Raw genomic sequence first — 24,967 nt, 5'->3', positions numbered from 1 at the left:
CAGTGAGCAAGACATACAGTCTTATCCAGCAGCCTTCTTTAAGTTCCAGCAATCTGAATCACTCAGTATGCTTCCAGTTTTTCTTATCCCCCTGCTTTACCTGTATCTTTATTGTTAGGCGTTCTTTGCTGACACCACATCCTAATACCCACAACCAGAGAGAATCAATCACTATCTCTTCCATACTGCCTTGTGATTTTACATTTTTATTACTGCATTTATTATTTTGTAGTGTATGTACATTTACATAACTATTTTTAAAGCATCATTTTTAAAAAATATTTTTTATTGAATGAATGAATACGAAGACAGATGGATGTATATGGATGAATTCACGAATGGCTAAATAAAATGCTCTTATAATTACCTGAAATAGCCTCTTTCAATCTTCATCTGTTAAAATACCACACTTTCTATTCAAATCTCCTATTTTGTATTTTTTTCCTCTGATACCATTTTAACAGTCCAAAGGAAATAATCTCTAGTGACTCACAAATATTTATAGCTCAGACTCTTTATTAAGACCTTTCCACAAATTCTCTTAAATATTCTTCCCTGAAACCGAATAGAATAGCAATTCTGTTTTGTTTTTTTTTCTCCTTTTTAAGGAAACCATTTATTTACTCCTAAGAAGACCATGTCTTAGAGAGGTGAAGTGACTTTCCTAAGGTCATACAGTGTGAAAGTATTAGAGCTGAGTTTGAAATCAGGCCTGTTCAGTTCAGAGCCCAAATTTCTAACCACTATATTGTACCTCCCATTTATTCACTTTGGTACAGAGACAAATTCAAATGTTAGGTCCAATCACTGGTACTCAATACATGGTAATTGATTAAATTAACTAATACAATTTAAGTGAATCTCTCTTTAGATAAGCATGAGAATTTCTGAAATCTCAACATGGGTGTTTTTAAAAAAATCACATTTATATGAAAATGTATTTAAATTACAAAGAAATTCTAAATATCCAATTGCAATGGTTGCATGCATGAATTAATACTGAAATGTATGCATAAAATCAATTTTTTAAAGTCCAACATCTAGTGTTTCATTTTTCCCCAAACTAATGTATGACATAACACAAGGCATTATAAACCTTCTTTCATGAATATACCTCAAGTGTTATAGAAATTTTTCTAAGCACATGCTACATTTATAAGAAAACTATTTATTTACAGTGCTAATGGACTTCTATAAAACAAGTCCACTCTCTTTCTTAACTCTGCTTTAAATTCCTTTCAAATTAATTATCTCTATGTATTCTTCCTATTTAATAGATGAATATGCCTTTTATTTTGATGGTGTAACAATAAACAAGCATATCACTGGCTTGTGTGGAGTCAGATCAGGAAGAAGGCTTTAGTTAGGGCAACAGGCAGGTAAAGACCATACTAGGAGGAAGCAAAATCTGAAAGAAAGTAGAAAGCAGACAGATGAAATGAGTGGGTCTGGGGTCAAGAAGGGCCCAGATGCAGGAAAAATCTTAGTGTGTTGGGGAAAATTCCAATTGGTATCACAGGAGTTTAGGCTTTACCTTGAGTGAAAAGAGCCTCTGAAGAGTTTTAAATGAGGAAATTACGATCAAATTTGTATGCTAGAAAGATGACTCTGGTTGTAGTACGGGGCATCAGATTGGACAGGGGAAATTGGAGGCAATTTTAAGAGGTGGTACGGGGCACAACTAAGTTAATGACAGTGTGGAGAGAGAAAAATCCCACTCTGTCCCTACCTTCCTTTTCAGTCTCATTGCTGCTTAGCTCTTTGCATCCAACACCTTGCAGAATGGTGAAAGTGCTGATTTTACCTGACAGAGGTTTTTACCTACCTTCAATTTCTACTCCATTTTTAAAATGCAATGCTTTGTTTGACAGGTCTGAATCCTTCAGCCAAATCCAAAACTCTTACTGGTCACAACTTTTTCATTTTTGTGTTTTAAACACTATCATCCCTATATTTATATATATAGAGAGACAGCTATAGATATATAGATTCACACATATATGTATGATGTGTGTGTGTATATATATATATATTTAAAACACATGCACTTTTTTTTATCATATCTAAGATGTGTCTTTCCTTTCATAAATAAGTGGAAGCCAAGTAAATAACTGTTCATTTTTTTTCAGTATACACCTATCAGATTCAGGGAAGTAGAAAGATAACAACGAAGTAAAATAATGAACTTGAGAATTCTTCTGGGCATTCCTACCATGGGGCAATGAGATCAGTGGCATTTCTGCAGGGCCAGCAGGTAGGTTTGATTCCTGGCCCAGCGTTGCCACAGCTGCTGTGTAAGTTGCAACTGTGGCTCAGAACTGATCCCTAGCTCAGAAACTCCATATGCCATGGGGTGGTCCAAAAACAAAATTCCTTCCCAATGGTAATTTTGAAGGACTACAAATCCACAATCATCATACAATATAGTAAATATTCTCCATGTCTTCTAATTTAAAAAAAAGTGGATTTAAACATTTAGAAAAAATAATGCACACCATTCTCCACTGGCCTATGCTCAGTTTTATCTTTTCAAATCCCTCTAACATCTCAGCCTTCTCGCCATTTTTACTTCTGCAAACCGGATTCACATTTCCACTAGGCTTTATCTGGCCTAGCATGAAAACCATTTCTCTTCTCCTGAGTCCACTTTCATTTTTTCAAGGAGTTGTCAGACCAGTCAATGAGATGTCCGGTCAACCAAAAACTGTATTCCACAGAAAAAAATAGGTAAATTCAAAAAAGCATATGAAAGGGATAAGGATTGACCAGACAGATTCAAGAGAGAAGAAAATTTAAATAAATAACTCATAAATAAGGGTGTATACAGCAGTGTTGTTTTATGAGAAAAATATGTGTGGGGACACACTAGTGTAAATCTTTCAACTATGGTTTCTGTCGTCGTTGTTGTTATTTTTGCTTTTTAGGGCCATGTGGCAGCATAAGGAAGTTCCCAGGCTAGGTGTCAAAACTGTGACCCACACCACAGCTCACAGCAACACCTTGAACTGCTCCTGCTGGTACCCCTGAGGCCATGAGGACTCCCCAAAGTACAGATGCTGCAGACGCTAGAGCCGAAACCACTACCAACACATCACCTTTGTGTTCTCAGATCTCTGTTAAAATTGCATTTCTTTTCCCCTTTTCTTCCTAGCCTGATCCCTTCTTATTTATGACTAATCTGGATGACATTCTTAACTTTAGATCTGTTATCTTCCCCAAACCCCGCCTTCTAAATCATACCTTTGTCTCTATAAACAACCAGCAGGCTGGTTATACCCGCTTTCTGGGCATTACACTCTGGCCCAGATCCCCAAATCTCAAGCCCCACTAATCAGAGATGCCCAAGGGGGGTGGCAGTAGGTAGTTTAATTGAACATAAAATATGATGCAATCAATACCAGCCCAGGCACTACCTAGCAAATAAATAGTCTCAGATGAATTACAGAAAGAGTAGGACAACAACTGAACAGACTAAATGATCACGGCCAAGAAGAAGAAAAATATTCAGGAGTTCCCATCGTGGCGCAGTGGTTAACGAATCCGACTAGGAACCATGAGGTTGTGGGTTCGGTCCCTGCCCTTGCTCAGTGGGTTATGGATCCGGCGTTGCCGTGAGCTGTGGTGTAGGTTGCAGACGCGGCTTGGATCCTGCGTTGCTGTGGCTCTGGCCTAGGCGGGAGGCTACAGCTCTGATTAGACCCCTAGCCTGGGAATCTCCATATGCCGTGGGAGCGGCCCAAGAAATGCCAAAAGGACAAAAAATAAAATAAATAAAGAAAAGAACAGAAAAGAAAAAAAAAATATTCAAGGAAACACTGAAGACGAAGTGAACTTCATTAGCGTGTGAGAAACCAAAGAAACCCAAATAAGGAAGGCAAGAAGTGTATTATGAATTGAGAGCCTCTCCTGGATAGGAAAGAAAGAATAAGGGTTTTATTTACAAGAGCAAACTTTTCCAGAAACATTTTATGTAAATGAGGTCACTGTGTCTACATTTAAATTATAAAGCAGGAAGAAAGTACAGCATTTCATCAAAAAGTAAGATAACTGGAGTCTAGTAGTTGGGTTTTTTTTTCTTCAAGACCACAAAGTTATTATACCGAGTATGTTTAACTTTACATTTTATCATTTTATATTTTGCATTCTTATCATAAAATGAAATAGTGAAAAAAAATAACTACAACTGAGATTGATAAAATATTTGTTTTCTTTTCAGTTAGGTACACATGATTTGGGAAGTGAATAGGAACTCATTTGATTCAGCGGAACGACAACATAATTTTCTGGACTGTGCAAGATCACTAGGAATATAGATCCTATATCACCCTGTGCACCATCCAGACTTGATAAATGTATTATCCATAGCTTTAAATGTTTTGAACACTAATAGAAATGTACAATGAATTTTCAATCATTTAAACAGTTCTGCTATCCATTCCACATAAAAATTCTTATCCAAGCAAATATGTAGGTGACATATTTCATATATATATTTCATATATAGCTATTATACCCCTTATAGAAATGCTCATATGAATGAGCAGCAAAAATAAATGAAGTGCTTATCTATTGGAAGAAATTAGTGAAAAGTTATGGCCAATACCTACCTGGATATATTTGTGAATGTACCAGGAGGCCTGCTTTCCATCATTTACGGATTCCACCGTAGTGTTAGCCATACCAACGATATCACCACCTGCAAACACCCATGGTTCACTGGTTTGCATAGTTTCTGGATCTACTTCTGGGAGATCCCATCTGTTAAATTTTATAGGGCTCAAGGCTTCTTTTACTGGAAAAAAGTGAAAGACAACAGGCAATGACTAATCTGTGCACCACATAATATTAATTTGTAAATTAAGAAAAATTATAATTTAATTATTGTTCTAGGGATTCAAATAACTGTTTTTAATGAACCATAAAAATGGAAGTTAATAAAATGTCTGAGTTAACAATGCACTCAAAGTATACTGACTTAACCAAATCAAAATAAAACTCATGTGTAGCTATTAAAGACCACAGATTTGGGCAATGTTTCATATCTGGGAATTATGTCTAAGAAAAATGGATCCATGAAGAAGGAAAATATAGCCCTTTAAATATTTTAATAGTTATAAAGTGCAATTCCTAAAATTTTGTCCATAACCATTATTTCAAAGGTTTGTTATTACTCATATTACTCCAAACATATACCTGTGTGACACAGGTGTAAGTTATACTGTGGATTTGAGTCAACGGCCAAATCTCTTCCTTTAACAAGTTTCATAAATGAAACAAGATGAAAAGTTCTACATTTTAACCAAATTATTTTCATGTAATGCTAAGTTATTTAATGGACCTAGAATAGAGTTACATTTAGTCAGCAATTTCTGTTCTATTTTGTAAAAATCAACAACTGCAAACATTAACATTAGTTCTTTGTGAAAACTGCTTTGTAAAAGAGGTTTAAATTATCTGCTAAATATGCTGTTTTCTAATGAATCTAAACATGTCATGGAAAAGGAAGAGGCTGAGTTCTTTTAAGAAAAATATCTAGAGGAAACTTTGACTAGACACATGATCTGGATGTCTGGAAGAGATAGAAGACAGTAGGTTAAAGAAGGGATTGATCTAGAGAAGAAATGAAGAAAGGCAGACAGCATCGTGTATGATGGAGCAAACTGAGCCAGTATTTAAGATAAAATGTTCTTTCTAGGTATTCATGCAATGAACTTAAGTTTCTCAGGATAGAATAAGGGAGCTATTTTTTTCTTAACTCCAATTGAAAAGAAAATATAAGAACATAAACTAAAGAAGAAGATATTTGAAGACGAAAGTTCACTGTTGAAAAGATTAATGTTACATTTAAAATAAAATAGCCTAATGTAAAAAATGTTATTTTTGACACCTAAAACTATTTTTTTTCCTGAGCAATAAAAAATCATAAAAATAAACTTTGGTACATATTCATAGTGTTCTGCTTGAAGAATATTAGAATTTTAGAAAACTACTAAGGGACTACTGTTGATTGTGTTTCCTCTACAAGACTATGAGCACAAACATGTGTCCATGTTATGCTTCTTACCACTGTACCGCCAAGCTGAGGACAGCACGGCTTAGAGCACAGACACTCAGTACGGTGGATGGATGGACGGGTGGACGGGTGGATGGATGAGTAGATGGATCGATGCTATCGTGCTCGGATTTTTATTTAAAAATCTTCTATTGTTTGCATCTCTGATGCGGTTTTACCTTTCACTGAGAGTAAAATTAAATATTCATGTAATTATTTTCAATGCAGAATGGCATTTTGAGAAGATTTTTCTAATGTCTTTAAAGGTCACATGAAAAGAGACCTTTATTATTTGTTCCCCCTTGCATAACAGATCATCGCTACCATCTGTTGACAGTTAGCTGAGTTGCAAAAGTGTCAACAGTGAGCATGGCTTGTCAATTCAACCGATTATAATAATGGTAACACACTGTCATTGAACGTGTGTTCTACAGACGCGCGCACGCGCACGCACACACACGTGCATGAGCGCAAGGGGTAAAAAATAATTCTCCTGTATAAAAAATGACCTTACTTGTCCAAGACTTTGGTACAACCTTGTCCTATATAGAGATCTGAAATAAAGATGATTTTTAAATGAGAAGGAATTCAAAATTATTTCACTAGGAGATCAAAGCCCTTTTATACATTTTTCTCATTTTTTACAGGAATATCCTTGAAGGTTAGTACAGATTTCACTCTAAGCTTGAGCAAGGCAGGGATTATGCTTTAGTTATCTTTGATTTCCCACAGCAGCTATTAGAGTCAAAGACATATATACTGTAAAGTTATTGAAGCTTAAGCTTCAGGGTCCCTCACTTGCATGGGCCTCTTTCAAGGGCTTGTGCCTAAATTTGAATTTATAAATTTTTTCTTTTTTATAGAAAAGTCCTCGAATTAGATAAGCTTCAGGTCTTACAAAACTTGAATCATAACATAAGAAGTAGTGCACTATAAACCACAGGTGCCGAATAAATGCTTGCTGAATTAAAATTCTTGAGTAATGTGCGTTATAATGTTTATTACTTTAAAAATACACATAGTATGATTCAATTGAATATTAGAGTTCCATTACTAACTCAGTCAATAAATAGTCATGAGATGTTACTAGAAGTTTAATAAGTAATCCTTGCATTTCTTAAACTATTTTAGCATCAACCCATAAGCCAACTTAGGAATTTCTTTATGAATTCAAAAGCACTATTCTATTCATAGGTCTTTCCATTGCATGCACATTGTTATTTTATGTCTCTAAATATTCATGTATACTCATGTTTACTTTTAAAAATATTCTCTATTTCTGTAGTATTTGATTCAATTCTAACTTAAAGTCTTGGACCTGGATTATCAACTGTTTTAATTTTTCCATCATTTGTAATATCCAACTAACTTCACCAGTAATCAAACAACTCTGACATTGTATTCCAAAACAGAAATTATTTTTTTTCTTATATCAAAAATTATCTTAGCCCCCTTTTGAAAATTATCGACTGAATTTTCCACCAACTCTTTTTAGAAGCCATCAAGTGTAACATGTTCATAATTTCATTTAAGAAGTAAATAGAGAAAGGCCTGTCGTGGCTCAGTGGAAATGAATTCTGACTAGCATCCATGAGGACTCCGGTTTGATCCCTGACCTCACTCAGTGGTAAGGATCCGGCTTTGCTGTGAGCTGTGGTGTAGGTTGTATTGCGGCCTGGATCTGGTGTTGCTGTGGTTGTGGCATAGGCCAGAGGCTACAGCTCCAATTTGACCCCTAGCCTGGAAACCTCCATACGCCACGCACGCAGCCCTAAAAAGACCTAAAGAAAGAAAGAAAGAGAGAGACAGAGAGAAAGAAGGAAAGGGAAAAAAAGAAGAGGTCAAGCCATTGGTTATGATGTTACTAAGTAGCATAGAAACACATCAGTCAAAATAGAGATCACTTGCCTGCATTTTCATATCTAATGTTTGATTTAACTTGTCCTTTGTCCAAATGACAAAGGGTCACTGAAAAAGTAGAACACAGACAACTCATAAGAATATAAGCAATGATTTAGTGGATCAAAAATGTCTTCAATCACTGGTACTAAGCAGCTAATACAAGAATGACTGTTCATTACAACTTGAACATGAAATGATTAGGGTCATTTATTTCCTTTTTGGCACAGTGGACTCAATATTTAAGTATGAGGTACAGAAAGGGATTCCTTAATTTTCTGTAACTTTGTTGATTCTGATTACGGATCCACATAACACTTTTAATGATGGCAACGATTCTTTCAAAATATAGTAGTTACGTCTGTTATTTAACCACATTTTTAAGGCTGAAAAGTATTTAACTTTGAACTCAAATCAAGGATTCAGGAAAGAAAAAAAAAATCCATGTGCTTTTATTCATAATTTGTCTGAAAGGAGTTCATTTATTTCGCTGCTTCTTATGAGGGAGACTTTCATCCTCCTCATGATTGTAATTATCCTTCTATAAACTCCTCACAGCTCTCTCACATCTCTACTGATACATTTAACTGGGAATACAATAAAAATAAATCTCAGAAGGATATCTTCTGTTCTGCCTTTATCTAGCTTGGAAGGAGTGAAAGCATAAGTGGATGAAAAATGTATATTTACATTTGCAAACCAAATAACTGCTTGCCATTTCCTATGAAGTGTTAAATGAATATTAATAGAAGGATTGTATTTTTTTTTTCTTTCTTGTTTATAAAATAATGGGGTGGGGGAATAAGGATTTTCTGTTATGATCACACACAGTTTTCCCACAGATTTCCATGAGATTGCATCTTGAGGGAGACCGTGGCATATGTCCCAGTATCTCCATAGATGAACACAAAAAGAACTTGAAAAAGAACCCCAAAACGTGCTTATTCACAGTCTGTATTATTCTGCAAATGGAAGAGAAATGTGTTAAATGATATGGTGCCTGGAATTTTATGCAGCCTTTAATAGGAATGAAAACATCCTTAATTCATACAAACATTCGAGATTTATGTTAATTTTCTGCTTTAATTACTACTATGTACGAATGAGCTTATTTAAAAAACAAAGACACTCTGAGGTGGCTTTAAAACAAGAAATGGTTTTGAAATAGGAACTTTTAGTCAACTTAATGTTATGCATGAAATGATTTTTTTATATAGACTTAATTGTATTGTGACACACAAGTTCCTCAATAAGCCACAGCTTAAAATTGCAGAAACCGTCCCTCAGGGACACATCACTAGCAGATGCAGATTGCCAAGGTCAATTAAACTGATGTAGCTGTGCTGTCACATGTGTAGAAGAGGAACCCACAAGCATATGACAAGTATATTTCTCAGTATTTATAAAAAGATGTCAGGAATGTTATATTTTAGTACATAAATATAAATTAATTCTCCATAAACAATAAAACAATACAACAGAAATCATAATGAAGAAGGATTATTAGTATTCTTTGGAGGGTCTGAGAGGCTATAAAACAATGGGGGAGATAAAAAATTTCAACATTTATAATAAAATGATATCTTGCAAGCAGATGAATCCATCTATGTGCTTGTTGTTTAATTTTACATAACCTCTAAGCCAATAGGACCAAAGCACAATGAAACAAAAAAGGCGAGCTGAGGCAATAATCTCAATAAATCAGAGCTGAAAGCAAAATCTCAGCAAGAGCAAATAAATTCTAATTACAGGGCCAGGGTATCAGAGCTCTGTTTAAATAGAATAACCTGGGGTAAGGAGGGGACGGACCGGGAAAAACGCCTTCCACGAAGAATATCAAGCCCGCATGGCATAAGCTTTGTCTTCATGTCTCCCTTCTGGCTCTAATTATTTGAATCAATATGCTATTCATTCCCCAATACAATGGAGCCCACAATGAAGATTCACATTTTCTTTCTGAAAACCCCCAAAAGTTAATCTTGATCCTGTACATTTCTGCTCCTCCAAGACCTCAAGTTTCTCTGCTTCTTTTTCAGAATGGTATCTTTCTTAGAGTCTCCTCTCTCCTCTCTTATTTTGAAAAACTGGTTTTAACCTGGTTCTTTTTTCCACTTCCATGCTTATGTCTTCCTTTACCTCATTTCTTAGGCTAATTTACACTGGCTGTCTACCTTTTTCACAACCCAATTTTTCCTTCCACCAAATTCTGCCACCGCAGCCATACTCCATTTATGCCTCTCTACAGCATCCAATAGTGGAATCATGTTAGTTTTGGTCCCTTCTCTGATTTGCATAGGTAGGCTCTCCTTCTTTTTAAATTGTCCTTGGGCTCTGTCTGGCTCCTCATCTCATCATCATCCTCTACCCAGCTCTCAAATACTCAGTCTCCTACACTTTCCTGTGTCAGAAATGAAAGTCATCTTGTGCCTTTAACTTCGCCTCAATGGGGAAACGACCTCAAACGTTACCTTATGCTCTTTTATTCTGCCACTTCTAGCTGTCTATTAGAGATATTCCAAGGGGATGTTCTACTGTCCCTTCTGAATTGTCACATTTAAAACCCAGTACACTGCCGCAGGTAAAGCAAAACAAAAACAAAAAAACAAACTAAAAAAAACCAGTACACAAGCTTCCTCTGGGCTTTTCACATTTCACAATTATTAGTAAGCTTGCTTTTTCATGTCTCCTACTCATAACAGCCTCCAAAGCAGCACTGAGAGGATCCAGATTGCAAAACCCAGTGACCCTTCTCAGTGGTCACCTCACTGCAGGACCAGAACTAGGGTGGGCTGGCGAGAGGCCCCAGGAGAACCCGATTCAAGAAGGTCTTTGGACTCCAGATGGTGCAAGTGCTGGTCAGTTCCTTGACTGTCTCACCCCGAGCAGGGCGCTGCCTTCGTTGATTTCTCAGCAGCACGCAACAGATGGCCATTTCCTCCGCATCAAAATTCCTTATCGTGGCTTCAATGATACAACGCTTTCTGCTCTCCCATCTCTCTCCATTGTTACACTTTGACATTCACTCATGCTTTTTCCTAGTCTCCTTTCTCAAAACACCCAGAAAGAGATCTTAATCTTGGCATAACTTTTGAATCTTTTCTCTCCAATTACCTCAAAGTGCAGTTCGTTACCATGCTCCAACAATTCATCCAAAGAAATTTCTCTCCTAGTTATTGCTTACATCTCATTTACATCATCCTCACCTAATGCAGAATATTAAGAAAAGCAATCAGCATTTATTGAGCCTTTGCTTGAGGCAGACATGATACTAGATATTTCCATATAGTAATCTCCTTTAGATCACAAAACTACTCCTTAAAGTAGGTATTATCATTCCAAATACAGCCAAGAGGTGGTAAAGCCAGTCTATGAATCCAGTTATTTCTGACTCCAAAGCCCTCCTTGCTACTTGACGCTTGGAGTGGGGACAAAAGAGAGGCAGGAATGGGCCAAAAACAGTCTCTCCCAGTTTCGCTACTGGGAAACATGAGAATAACTAAAATGAAACAGATGGGGGCTGAAGGGACAACAAAGAATTCTAGTCTTGATTGGCCTTACAGATTCAGCCTTTAGGTCACCTCTTCCTTTGCCCTTTCTGTTAAATCAACCACAACTGCTTTCTGGTAAACTAGTCCCTGTGTAATTTACTTCAGTTATTTGCTTTCCCTCTACCATTCCTTGAGTTTAGGGACCATATCTGAGCCAGCTCCTTCCCTGGCACCTAGCACAATGATTGGCACACCAGAGGAACTCGATGATTTTTTTTTTTTTGGTTGAAAAATGGAATAGTAGTATGTTCCATTTTATCAGCATTCATCCTGCCTTAATTATTTTTCTTAATAGGTCTTATTCCCACAATTAGAGAGTCAGCTTATTATGGAGAGGAAACTCAAATATTTTCCTTTAAATAGAAGCTTCTATGGAAACAACCTAAATGTCCATCGACAGAGGAGTGGATCAAGAAGATGTGGTACATATACACAATGGAATATTACTCAGCCATTAAAAGGAACAACATACCAGCATTTTTAGCAACATGGATGGACCTAGAAATTATCATGCTAAGTGAAGTCAGCCAAACAACGAGACACCAACATCAAATGCTTTCACTGACATGTGGAATCTGAAAAAAGGACAGACCGAACTTCTTTGCAGAACAGATGCTGACTCACAGACATTGAAAAACTTATGGTCTCTGGATGCTACAGTTTGGGGGGTAGGGGGATGTGCTTGGGCTGTGGGATGGAAATCCTGTGAAATTGGACTGTGATGATCATTATACAACTATAGATGTGACAAATTCATTTGACTAATAAAAAAAAGCTTCTAAAAAAATCTCTATAGTGACAAATACACTGACTTGAGAAGAATAAGCACTTGGCTAATTTCTTTTGATTAATTTAACTATTTGACTTTCCTACTGCTGTGGTTAAATACTGTTCAGTTTGGACATGCTTGTAGAATTCAGGCAGTGTAAACGCAGAGGTTTAATTTTCTTCCCCTCCATGCCCACGGTAAGCTTTGGCTCCCCACGTTAAATACAAAAGATGGATGTCAATAATAGCCTGCAGCAACTCCCTTTGTTTTACTTGTAGTCTACAGGGAGTCTCATCCTCATTTCCTAAACTGACCAACTAATCAATTCAGAATTAAAATTGTCTAAGCACTTCACCTTGATTTGCTTATTTCACTGCAATAATTCCACTATTTAAAACACTAAACTCCTTGAAGATTTGATTTCATTTTCTCTGGAAGAGATCTCCTCAAGGAGGTCAGTGTCCTTGAAGGAAATATATGGGGATTGTTTTCAAATTCTCAGTTGGATTCCCAAATGCTGCACTTTGATTTGCTTATTTATATTCAATGATACCATCTACTTAAGACTACAAACTCCTTGAAGGAATAGATCATCCTTTAATCTGATTTGGACCATAATCATCATAATTCTATGCACATTTGGGTGCTTAATACCTCTTGATAATTAGAGGAGACAGTGAAAAAAGTGGAAAGGCTACTGAAATATTTTATATATATTTCTCAGTGAAATAGCTTTTTAACATGCTGAATGATACCATCAAGTGATATAAATAATTACAGAAAGGGGTTAAAAATGTTTAATATTAAATCCCCATTTGCTGCATAAATAAAAATAAATAGAAAGCCACTAGTAAATTATACTACTTGAGAAAGCAGTATTATTAAAATATAAGTGAATACTGAAAAATATTTTAATTAACAAAATAAATCAAATGGAAAAGATTCCCTAAATAGAGCTTTAAAAGTAAGTCTATGTGTGTTTGACTGCCATGACTAATTATGTATCCATGTAATGTGTGTTCAATTTGGGCTTATTTAAATAGCAGAAATGCTCATTAGCTGCAGTATATCTGTGAAGCTTCAGTAAACAGTTTAATGGTTTTTATGTTTAACCAATTTCATAAGTTCCTGTAATTTTAGCTTTAGCAGCTCATTAATGTTATTTTTTGATATCCATCTTATGACTTTTTTTTTTCCTTGTCAATCGGCTGTAGGCATATTTCAATGCAAACTTAAAACATACAGTAGAATTTCTTTTAAACAGTTTTAGCACATCAATAAATGCATGATTCAAAAATACAGCTTCTTTATATAGAGTACGGCTTGCATTACCATGAAGCCAAGAAATATTTTTGGTATCGACAAAGCCTATATTCAGTAGAATTCATGATGATAATAATGATAAACATCTACTCAGTGCCCCCATGTACATGTGGTGTTCTGGACATCCTGGTGTCTATACCATCTCTTTGGATCCTCGAAGAATAAGTATTATTTTAATCTTATAGTTGGGGAAACTGAGACTGCAGTGAGCGCCCCAGGTCACATTCTCCGGACTTGAACCTAAGGACAAATCCACTACAGCTGTACCAACTGGGAAGGCCTGGAGGTCTTCGGGAACATTCGGAGATAAACAGCTAGACCTTAGGAGAGGGCCCTGCACCCTGGGATTAGATATAGTCTTAAGGATGGACAAAGTTTGTAAAGAAAAATCACAAATTTGGGTAAAAAGAGAACTAAGCATTTATTTTCTAACGTGGCAGCAATCACAACCTGAACTAAAGCCAGAGGAGGAATCATCAGTTTCAGGTGAATCAAGATATTAAACCACACAAACCAAGAAGTGATGATTTCAAGAAACGTCAAACACAAGAGAAATGAATAAGTAACTTGAGGCCAATGAGCAGTAAAAAGATGGCATCTGCAGGTAAAAGATGAAGGCAAAACACAGAATAAAAGGGGTTAAGGAAAAAGGATCTGGCAAAAACAGCAAAACATTGCATTCAGGGTGTTCTGGGAGTTTAATGACTGCATAGGAGAAAAATAAGGCATTGGCTTGCATTCATTTATGCAATTAATATCTACTGTGTGCTGAATCCACCTGTAGTTAACCATAGATAAGGGACCTGTCCTTGTGGGGTGTACATTTCAGCTGGCAGAATATACAATATAAAAGGTAAACAAGTAACTAAATTATATGATAGGAAATGGCTAAGAAGAGAGGTATGTAAAGGAGAGTGTTATAAAGTGAGGGAGTGAGAAGTGAGAGAGGGGCTTTGGATCATGGTGGAGGTGGAGGGGCACAGAAGGCTCTTTGATGAGATGACATTTGAGCTAAAACATAAGGATGAGCATGAGGCAGCTTGTGAAGACCTTGAGGCAGATCTTTCCAGCCAGAGGGCTTAGGATGAGCTGAAGGTGATGCACTTGAAGAGCAGAAGGGAGGCTTTATGTGGATGGAAGAAAGCAAGAAAGAGAAGGGGAGAGGAGGCCTAGAGATAGGCAGGGGCCTGATCAAGGCAGGCTTCATGGGCTGTGGGAAGACTTTCATTTTAAATAAAGCAGAAACCACTGGAGCCTGGAACAGGGGGATGAAATGATATAATTTCTATAATAAAGCTGATTCTGGTAGGACTATGTAGAAGCAAGATAAAAAGCAGTGTGACCGGTAAGGAGGCTATTTTCTATGCAAATGAAAATGTCCAGCCTCTGACCACTCCCTCCACAGAAGGAAGACTTGCTGGTCCTCATGGGATACTTTACATAAACACTGCTTTCACATGCTTTTATCTTTGCTGTGAATTTTCTATGGGGGTGTTTAGAATAAAGCAATCATTTCATTCTATTCATCCCAAGATTTATCCATCTCTTCATTTATTCATTTATCCATTCATTAGGTGAGCCCTTAAGACTGTGCTGGGTACTTTAGATTAAAATATGAATAAACTACCCTGCAGGCCTATTGTCAATATGACTCAGAATATATAAAGTGTATAGAGTGAAGTAGAAGAAGGGCTGGAGCCAGACAGGAGACACATACTTAACTGTATGTTCCCTTTGTGTGTGAGTGGAGCATATTTTATCGATGTGGCCCTTTTTATTTATAAGAAACCCACCAACTTTAAAATAAAATTCACATGCTTTAGCCTAATGCTAAGACAGTTTGTGAATTAGAAGTGATGTGTTTCTCCACCTTTCTTGTTGTGTGCCCCCTGATCTAGCCAATTAAACTACCCCTAGTGCATATCCAGTCTGTTCACGGTGATGGAATGTGTCTTTCCTGTCTCTGTTGTCTTCCTTCCTACCCAGTCCTGGTCTCTAGGACAAATACCACTGCCTGCCTAAAACCTTCTTTGATTCTTATAGCTGGAAGTCTTCTCTCCACCCTGTGCGTGATGCTAGCAGTTTATCTATTTCTCCTTGAGTCACTTTCTACCTAATGGCATTTTTATTTATGTGCATTTTTCTCCCTCTATTAGACTGCAAGCTCCTGTAGACAGGGACAATGTATTCATTTTTGTGTACCCAGGAGAACCGAACACAGAATGTTGTAAACTTAATAAATACAGAATGAAAGAACAGGAAATAAGGTCCCACAAGTAGGTAGAAGGGTAGATTAGGAGGGTGTCAAAATTAAATTGAAGCATTTGGTTTCAATCCCACCATCAGGGGAGAATAATTTTGGATTCTAAAGTATGCAAATAATGCAGTGATATTGGTGATAGAGTAGCTCGTTTGGCAGCAGTGTGCAAATACAGGGAAAACACTGGGCCATATTAAAATGGATTGTCAATATGCTTTTTAGAGAGCTTGGAAAAATCACTGGATGTTCACTGAAAATAATATGCTTGACTCTCGTCCATGCATTTGTATGGAAAAAATAGTTGTGTAAGTGAAAGTCCTTTGAACATATTTTAAAGAGCTTCATAATTAAAGCAATGTTATAAGAATGGCTAGCTTGAAAAAAAGGTTGGCAGTGGTTAACATTAGAACATAAAGCTTGGTCAAGACCTCTGAATATATGTTCAAGTAATGCTGGCTTTCTCCTGCAGCAAGTTTGGGACACCTAATAAATTACATGTGAATATTACACTTGAATTGGGTATCTTCCATATTTAGGGGCTATATATCAAATATAATTTAATGCAATTTTCCAACTCATAAAATTACAATTTACGTTTATGCAGGTCAATGTCTAATTTAGTTAAAGACTGTCTTTTAAATAGGTATATTGTTATTTTTAATGTTGTGCTTTGAGACAAGGACACAAATGAAATATAATTAACAATAGTAATCTGCAATACACAATACATATTACTAAGACCAGTGCTATGAAATCTACATCATTGCTTTATAATTTGACTAAATTTTGTATCTAGAATTTACATTTCACAGCAGCTTAGTGTACTCTAACATCTCACAGGAATATAGGTTTCAGAATACACTTTTGGGATGCCATAAGCAAATTGGTAATTAAAAGAAATAACAGTCCATGGTTAGTAAAACTCTGGACATGTATTATATTCACTCTATGCTGAATAACATTTGGCTACATTTTAAGATTTCTGTAATCTGAAACAATTAGGCTATTTTTCCATTTTCTACCTTCTTTCCCCAGCAAAACTTGTTACATGCCACTGCTCTACTTCTTGTAAGTAATCTTTGATTTGATGAAAAAGTACTGATTTATCCACTGTCTCCCTGTAAGAATGCATATGATATCAACCACTAGTGAAACCTGGAAAATAAAGATAAGGGAAGGCTCTGAACAGAGCTATTCACTGGGGAAACAAACCTATTCCTATGCAGTTATTAGAGGGAAGTAAAATAATTACAGAAATATCATGTTGTGCTTCAAATGGATGTCTAAGGCAGTTGTAAGTGATGTGATGTTGATTCCAAATCACTTTCAACACTCTTATCAGTTTGACCTCCCTCCTCATCACCTCCACCCTTTAAAAATAACTCCAAAGAAAAACTGTGCCAAAATTCAATTATATTGGATAGTTATTCTACAGAAATGCCAGTACTTGCTTTAGATTCCACCACTTTATCCTCGCTCTGCACAGTGTATTTTATAGTAGAAAGACAATAAATCTTTCAGCCAAAAAAAAAAAAAATCTGACAATTAGAGCAGTTTCTATTAAAAAATGCACAGTTCTACTATTGGTTTCCTGAGAATGCTTTTTTCCTAAAATGTAGTTAAAAGAAAGGCACCGCATAGGGAAGACTAGAAATGATCTATTCTCATCACTGGGCCAACCCCCATACACAGGGTATATCAATGTTCATTATGAGATAAAAAAGGAGCATCAGGAATTAATTAGTATTAAGAAAAGGGGGAAAGGTACAGGACTATGGACTAAGACTGTCTTAATGTCATATCTTCCTAAAATATTTACCACCTGAAAAGCAGGTACATAATAAAAGCTGATTTTTCTTCTTCGTAATATGGTAGGTGAGACTCTTCTAGATTCCCAGAAATGCCACATGTCCTCTTCTGTCATACTTTCAAGAAGTTGTTATCTAAACTATAAGGTACAACAGCTTTCATTCACTAATCCAACCAATGAACAACCACTGTGCTAGGCACTATGTTATGACAGTGAAAAGACAGACAAACAAGATATAGTGATTCCTAATGTCTCTTTTTAATCTAAATGTTCTGAGCTCTAGTCCTATGTCCAGCTGTTGAATAGATTAGCAAATCCAAGTCAGATACATCACCACTTCCCTGAAATCTGTTCTACCTGCTGCATTCGTGAGTTCTGCAGGCATTATGGACATCTGATCAGATCACCATGCTAGACACTCGATATTCACTCTATCAATCAGATGACCAAATTCTGACTGTCTTCTTAAAAATCCATCTTGCTTCTGAATGTTCTTCTGCAGGTCTATCTCCTTGACTTTAACCTGGACCTTCATCAGCAGCCATACAAACTGAAGGAAACAGTCTTCGACTGGGTCTCATCAATACTGCTCTGTCTTAGTCCCAGGCCATCTCTGCCAGCATTGCTGCCATCCCGGAGCAGCAGCTGCCTACACCACACCCGATGCCTCCTCCATGCGTGGAAACAATTGCTGCTCTAACACTCATGGTGTCTCTTTGTATCTTACCTCTCTTAAAAAAGCTGAAGTGAGTAATTGTAATTCGTGGATCTAGAGGAAGAAATTAGGCATGTATAACTCACCCCTGTCATGCTCAGGTTGTCTCCCTTCCTTAATTCTGAAAATCTTAGAGGAGCATCTTCCCAAAGGGGACCTGCATCATTGGATCATACCCATGACTGGTGAATAACTTTGCTTATTTCTGGCATTCAGTGCTAGAAAACATACTTGCCTTTGATATGAACCATCTCAAAGGTGATTTCAGGGTTTCTGACTCTCAACTATTTTAAGAATATTACAAAGGGTTCAAACCCAAGCAGAAAGAAGGAAGATCCAGCCCCAACTAGAATTACCTTATCAACATAATGATCTCTCCCATATTTAAACCTCCCCATTTGTCACTTGGGCGTCCATAGGGTAAAATTCAAAACCCCTAGCTTAGCGCAGGAATTTCCTAAGTCCACATAAATTTACAGCCAAATTTCCTGCCATCTCAACCCTCCCACTCTTATCTTACCATACAGCATCTGCGCCAGCGAAACAGAATTTCTCATCATTGTCTGGTCACCTGAGGCCATTCTTCAGCTTGTACTTTGTGTCTGATATTCCCCCTAACAGAGAAACTCTTACTCAAGCCCTGAAACCCAGTCCAAGTATTATCTCCCATTGGCATGTTATGCTGCAATGTAAGCACTGACATGCCCGTTTCTCTCATTAGCCAGCAAGTCCCTGGAAGGCAAAGATTCTCTTTTACTCATGTTTGTATTCTTAGCGCCTGGACAGTGCTTATAATATATCTGAATATTAAAAAATGTTCGCTGCATGAAAAATAATGAGAAATGAAGAGACAAAATCACAAAATTAAAAAGTTGAATTTTAGAAATAAAAATGAAAAATTCAGACCTTCATTTATAAAGATGAGAACATGCATGAAATAAGTAGGCTGATGACAACTTTCTAAAGACATGCTGTTTTTTTTTTTTTAATATAGCTTTTAAAGTTGACTATAAAATGACGACTTAATCTAACAGTGCGGTGTTGAGCAAGTTGCATAATCTCCCTGTGGCTCCCTCCCTTCCACCCCCATTCCACCTGGTAACTCCTACACATCACTCAGCCTTCAATTTACAGCCCACTTCCTCTAGGAAGCTTCTCTGAACCTTCAGACTGTGTTCTGTGCTTCCCTAGGACTCTACACTTCCCCCAGCACAATTTATTGTAATTGTGAGTCTCCCTGGTAAACTGCATGCCCAGAGGAGGCAAGGTTTGCATTCGCCTTTTCACTACTTTATTCCCAGAACACAAACCAGTGCCCGGAATAGCAGCCAACAGAAGTTATTAGCTAAACAAATAAGCCTGTGAAATTAGGAGTCTAGAATGTATTACCTCTTAAGTCCTTTCCAGCATGTTTGGAAACATAGGTAAGGAAAACTCCAGTGCACATTATTGTATTATAACATATCCATAGGTGACACGGGACTGAAAGCTTGGTTTTTCACTATCTTATTCACTCTTAGCTGTATTTATCATTAGTGAGCCCTACCTCTGAGGTTTGAGCCATCAATAAGAAAGTTCCCTTATCTAGCAATAATATGCGGTATTTTTTATTTTTAATTTATTTTTATCTTTTTATTTTTTTGTCTTTTTGCTGTTTCTTGGGCCACTTGGGCATATGGAGGTTCCCAGGCTAGAGGTCCAATCAGGGAAGTAGCTACCGGCCTACGCCAGAGCCACAGCAACGTGGGATCCGAGCCACATCTGCAACCTACACCACAGCTCACAGTAATGCCGGATCCCCAACCCGCTGAGCAAGGCCAGGGATCGAACCCACAACCTCATGGTTCCTAGTCGGATTCATTAACCACTGAGCCACAAAGGGAACTCCGAAATGCGGTATTTTTTAATCTGTTCTTTGAAACTATCTTGTAAACGTTTCTGTTTACAAAAATGCATACAACAGGGAAAATCTGACAATTAGGACACATTCTCAACTCGGTACTCCATTCCTTGCCTCTCCTCTTTATTTTTGGTAGAGCAGAAGAGGAATTATGAAAGCCGAAGGCCACAAAAAGTGGACAATTGTTCAAAGAAAAAGTTACTAAATCTCTAAGGGCCACCAGTGGCTTCTGAAGAAAGTATTTTATGGCTTAAAAATGAAATATGATGGTTAAAAAAGGGAGGGAAGTTATTAAAATCCCTTCATGTTCCCAATTCCATTAGCAGAGTGTCATGTGAGTCACATTTTAATAAGGAGAAAAAACAAATCGACAACATCGATGCCATGGGTTTTTTAAAGCACAGATGACTATTATCATTGGGCACCTGACTCATCTAAAAACTTAAAACATTTTTTTCTAGTCCCCCCCCCCCACTATCCCGATAATTGAGGAGAAACAGGCACATTTGAAAACCTCTTGAACATCCGCATTGTTAACCCATGGCCTGCACCCCTTCTCAGTGCAGGGCAAGCAAATCAAAACTACACCCGAAGCTAGTTTGTGCAGAATCTTGGATTTACCCCATGAGGTTTTGAAAAAATGTTAGAGGACCTTTGAGTAAGAGGAAATGGGAAGCAATTTTCACACCCCCCACCAAGTTGTTCCCTCATGGAACCACTGGCAATTAATGCTCTCAAGGGGGTGGTTTCTGAGGGTCGCATTAAAGGTTCAGAAAGAGTTGGGCCTTGTGTTTCTTATTGTCTCTAGTGAGATGAGCAGGAGAGAAACGCAGGCACTGGGTGAAGCACATAAACTCTTTCCTGGGAGGGCCATGCCCTCCCTGCTACGCCCAGACAGCTGGCCACCTCGTCGTCTGCTCTCCGGAGCAGTGCTGTGCAGCATGATCCTGAGTCGGTTTTACTGCACCGTTCATCCTGTCTTTCCTCCCCAAACAAAAGCTTTCCATCTTAGTTAATCTCACCCCATGATTTTCAAGTGCTTTAAAGTTCAAACTTCGCATCTTCTAAAGTACTTCTCTCTTACCTTTTTAAGAGAAAATGAGAACCAAACAAACCAAAAATTCAACCTAGTTTTACCACATTTTACAGGAAAAACACAGACTCTAAAGATATCCTTTGCTCTTTAAATACCTGATTTACGAAAACTCAAAATAGAAAATTTCTAACTGCTAAGAATTAGCGGAAAGAAAATTCCTCTTAAGGGTATGAAAAACACCAGAACCGATAATAAAACATCTTTAAAACATATGATACAGTTAAAAACCGTGTAGTATTTTTTCTGCAAATAAAAAGAAACCAAATGGAGGAAAGATTTTCTCATTTAAAAAAATCATAAATTGTAAAAGCATCTGCTTTACTTATTTACAAAGACATGTTAACAGAGCCTGCAAGGTCCCAGATGAAGTCTTAATTTTCAAATGCTTTTATTCCTAGACAACATTTATACCACCATAAGGATATAATACGACCCAATTTAATTGTTAAAATATTATTTTGTTACACAAGAGAAATAATATCTAAAGCTTTAGAGATGCTTACCTACCATATATGTGCTAGACGTATATTTAAGTGCTTTATACATATACTATTCACTTATTTATTATTAAAATAATTCTAGATGGTAGATACTATAATTGGCACTCTTAAAAGATCAAGATCATGAAGTACAAAGAGAATAACGGAGCCAGGTTTCCAGCTGGGCAGCCTGGTTCCCGAGCCTCTGCTCTAAGCTGCTATACCAGGCGGACTCTAATTAAATGTCATATTTATTGGATTATTCTCTAACATTTCTGTTTTTTAACAAAAATAAGCCAAACTAATACCACGGCAGGAAAAAAAATAACAAGTAGGTGTATTAAGATTGATAACTTCACATGAATCCAGACAAATCGCCAAATATATACTGTACATTTATTATGGGCACAATAATATGTTGGCTACTATTGGGACTACAGCTTACTATGAAGTACAGTCTTGGCCCTTCTGGGGCTTACAAGCTAAGTGGGAGATAAATTATGAAAGGTTCTGGAAGACCAAAGCACATAGCTTTTTTCAAAGTGGCCATCACAGAAGAATGAGAGGATGACTGCGGTGCAGTGAGGGCCGAAGCACAGAGGTCAGGGCACAGGCCACAGCGCCTTCCTTCAGGGTCGGAAAGCCTATGTCATCCAGATACCCTGGGAATTTGAGGACAAGGCCCGCTTTTAGTACTTCCATGGCAACAATGAAACTGTGAGGTCAGTGAAAACAGTGACAGTTTCTTCCTTATCAATTCCAAACGAACAGAAAAGACATGCACACTTTCACAACTGGCAGTTTGGTTCCAAGCAGAAAGAGAAGGGAATTAAACGAGGAAACATCTCTTAAATTTGACATCATCCAAACAAACAAAAAGGGAAAATTGAATTCTATAAACACTGATGTTGGTGTTCAGCAGAAGAGGAAACTTCCTATATTACAAAATCTTTATTTTTAAAATAAACAAATCAATGTTTTAAAATTTCCAATGAAGGGAAATATCTGTGAGCAGACTTGCAAAATCAGTCTCGAACAATAAAACCTGAGTTTAATGTGACCTGTAATCTCACATAGTTAGTGGGAATGGATGAGAATTTTGAAACGGTGGGACCACTTTGAATTTTTCCCAGGAAAGATATTAAATAAGGCTAATATTTTATTATCCCAATCAAATTAGAAATTGGACACCACACTGCCTTTAGCATTTGGGACAGTTGTTAATGAAGGATTCAATTAAATTGTCCTTATAATAAGCACACGTATATTCCACGCACAGGGATGTGGAATATGTAGTCTTTTGTTCTTATTTCCCACTCACTGCCCCAATCCAAAATGAAAGACGGAAATAAAGTAGAATTAAGTAAATTAATGATGATTACTTATAATTGTTACAAGCCTTAGGAACAATGAAATAATTAGCAACTGTAATCTAAGGATATTATCCAAATTTGTTTTATAAATTTGACATACCTATCTTTTCTATAAGCTATTGAGGCACTTACTATTTTTACAACATGAAATAATTCTTACAGATATATTGGATGCTTAATGCTAAATAAAGTTATTTTATAGTCTTCTTTGTGAAACATAAATTAAGGCAATTGCAAAAATAAAACTGTATAATGGAAAAAACTAGGATTAAAAATTTAATCTTCTTCAAATTTTTCAATTTAGTTTACCTTTATAAATACATATTATTGATATAATTGATACATTACACGTGTTTTCATTTGGAAAACACTGACAATGTTGAAAGCATAAATCATCACTGTTCTTTATCTGTACTCTGTCAGGTTTATTTCATTCCTTGAATTCTTCCGCATATATTTATGCAACACATTCACCGAGGACTCTCTGAATTACCTACTATGGAATCCACCCTGTACTAGACACTGGGAGGAAGAGTTCAACAGGGAACAGTGGAAAGTAAAGCTAAGTGTATGGAATACATAAAGTCATTGCTGAAGTTCTCAAGGACTAAGCAGTAGAAACGTCATCCTTTTGCAGAGGGCGCACCAGCCAAGTCAACGAAGAGGAGAACTGCAATTAGATATTTGACCCTGGGATACCACTTCGCGTTGTGGTGACAGGAGAACTACGGTACTATTTACAGTAAGAGGAAAGTCGAGAAGAGATCTGCCTCAGGGAAATTTGATGAGGTGGTCCTTCCTTCCTTTGCGCGTATCTCTCTAAATGCATCATTTACTCAACACAACAGTTATTTGTCTGCAGGTCTGTCTTCAACCCCAGTCTGTGAGGTGGTTAGGTACAAGTTATGCCTCATTCACCTTTGTTCTCTCCAGCATACACCTTGGTATCTGACATTCACTGGAAACTCAGTCAGTGCTCATTACATGCATGAGCATAAATACAGGATGAAATGTCTTCTAAGGCATGGAGAGTGGAAAGAGGTTTCAGAGTCACTTTACACAGAAGTGCAGAAGAGCCTACTGTAAGTCTAGCTAGTACTTGGCATATAGAAGTTTGCTAGGTATTTCTTACAGGAATTAATGCATGTGTGAATGAAGGAGATTATCAGTTCAATGAAGGAATAAATATATTAAGAAGAGAAAGTAAGCTAAATCTGAACTTTGGAAAACTAGAGAAAGAAAAGCAGTCAGTGGTAGGTAGTGAAAAAGTAATAGAAGAAAAAGCAAGAACATGGAGTGTCATAAACAATAATAATGTTTTACAGTTTCACTTCCAAAGCACTTTTACATTATTTCATTTTAATTCTGACAACAGTCCTGAGAGGTAGGGAGAGACTGTATTATTATCCTTGTTTCTTTGTTTTCTCTTTTTTAATAAAGGAAGAAACTGAGACCCAGAAAGGTTAAGTGACTTGGAAGAAAGTTTTTTTTCAAACAAGAAGAAATGTTTAACATTGTCAAATTCAGAAAATAGAATAAGGACTGAAGAGACATCACTGACTTTGGCATGAAGTTCATTGGACCCTGTGCAAAGAGAGACTGGAAGGAGGGAGGAAGAATGGTAGAAAGGTAGGTTAACTTTTTAAGAAACAGGTTATAAGTAAATATATTAAAATATATAGTACCACCTATGGAATAATCACAAAGGCACCACACATAAATCACATCAGCTGGGTATCAAGT

General features: G+C 36.9%; 1 protein-coding gene across 2 annotated transcripts in view; it reads right to left on the bottom strand.

Moving 5' to 3' along the window:
• The window catches only part of DPYD (dihydropyrimidine dehydrogenase), a 783,111-nt gene that overhangs the window by 392,531 nt on the left and 365,613 nt on the right, over positions 1-24,967 (bottom strand). For both annotated transcript variants that reach the window (XR_014842857.1, NM_214044.3), the window contains 1 exon segment: positions 4,608-4,792. Coding sequence is in view for 1 of the 2 variants with exons in the window: in NM_214044.3 (NP_999209.2) it covers positions 4,608-4,792 (185 nt within the window). In the remaining variant the exon portion in view is untranslated.

This window comes from Sus scrofa, chromosome 4 (assembly GCF_054392235.1).
Source record: "Sus scrofa isolate SSC_HxYL_T2T_F1_AM1 chromosome 4, Sscrofa_HxYL_maternal_Yorkshire_Landrace_v2.0, whole genome shotgun sequence".
Taxonomy (NCBI): domain Eukaryota; kingdom Metazoa; phylum Chordata; class Mammalia; order Artiodactyla; family Suidae; genus Sus; species Sus scrofa.
This window is presented reverse-complemented; position numbering and strand designations above follow the sequence as displayed.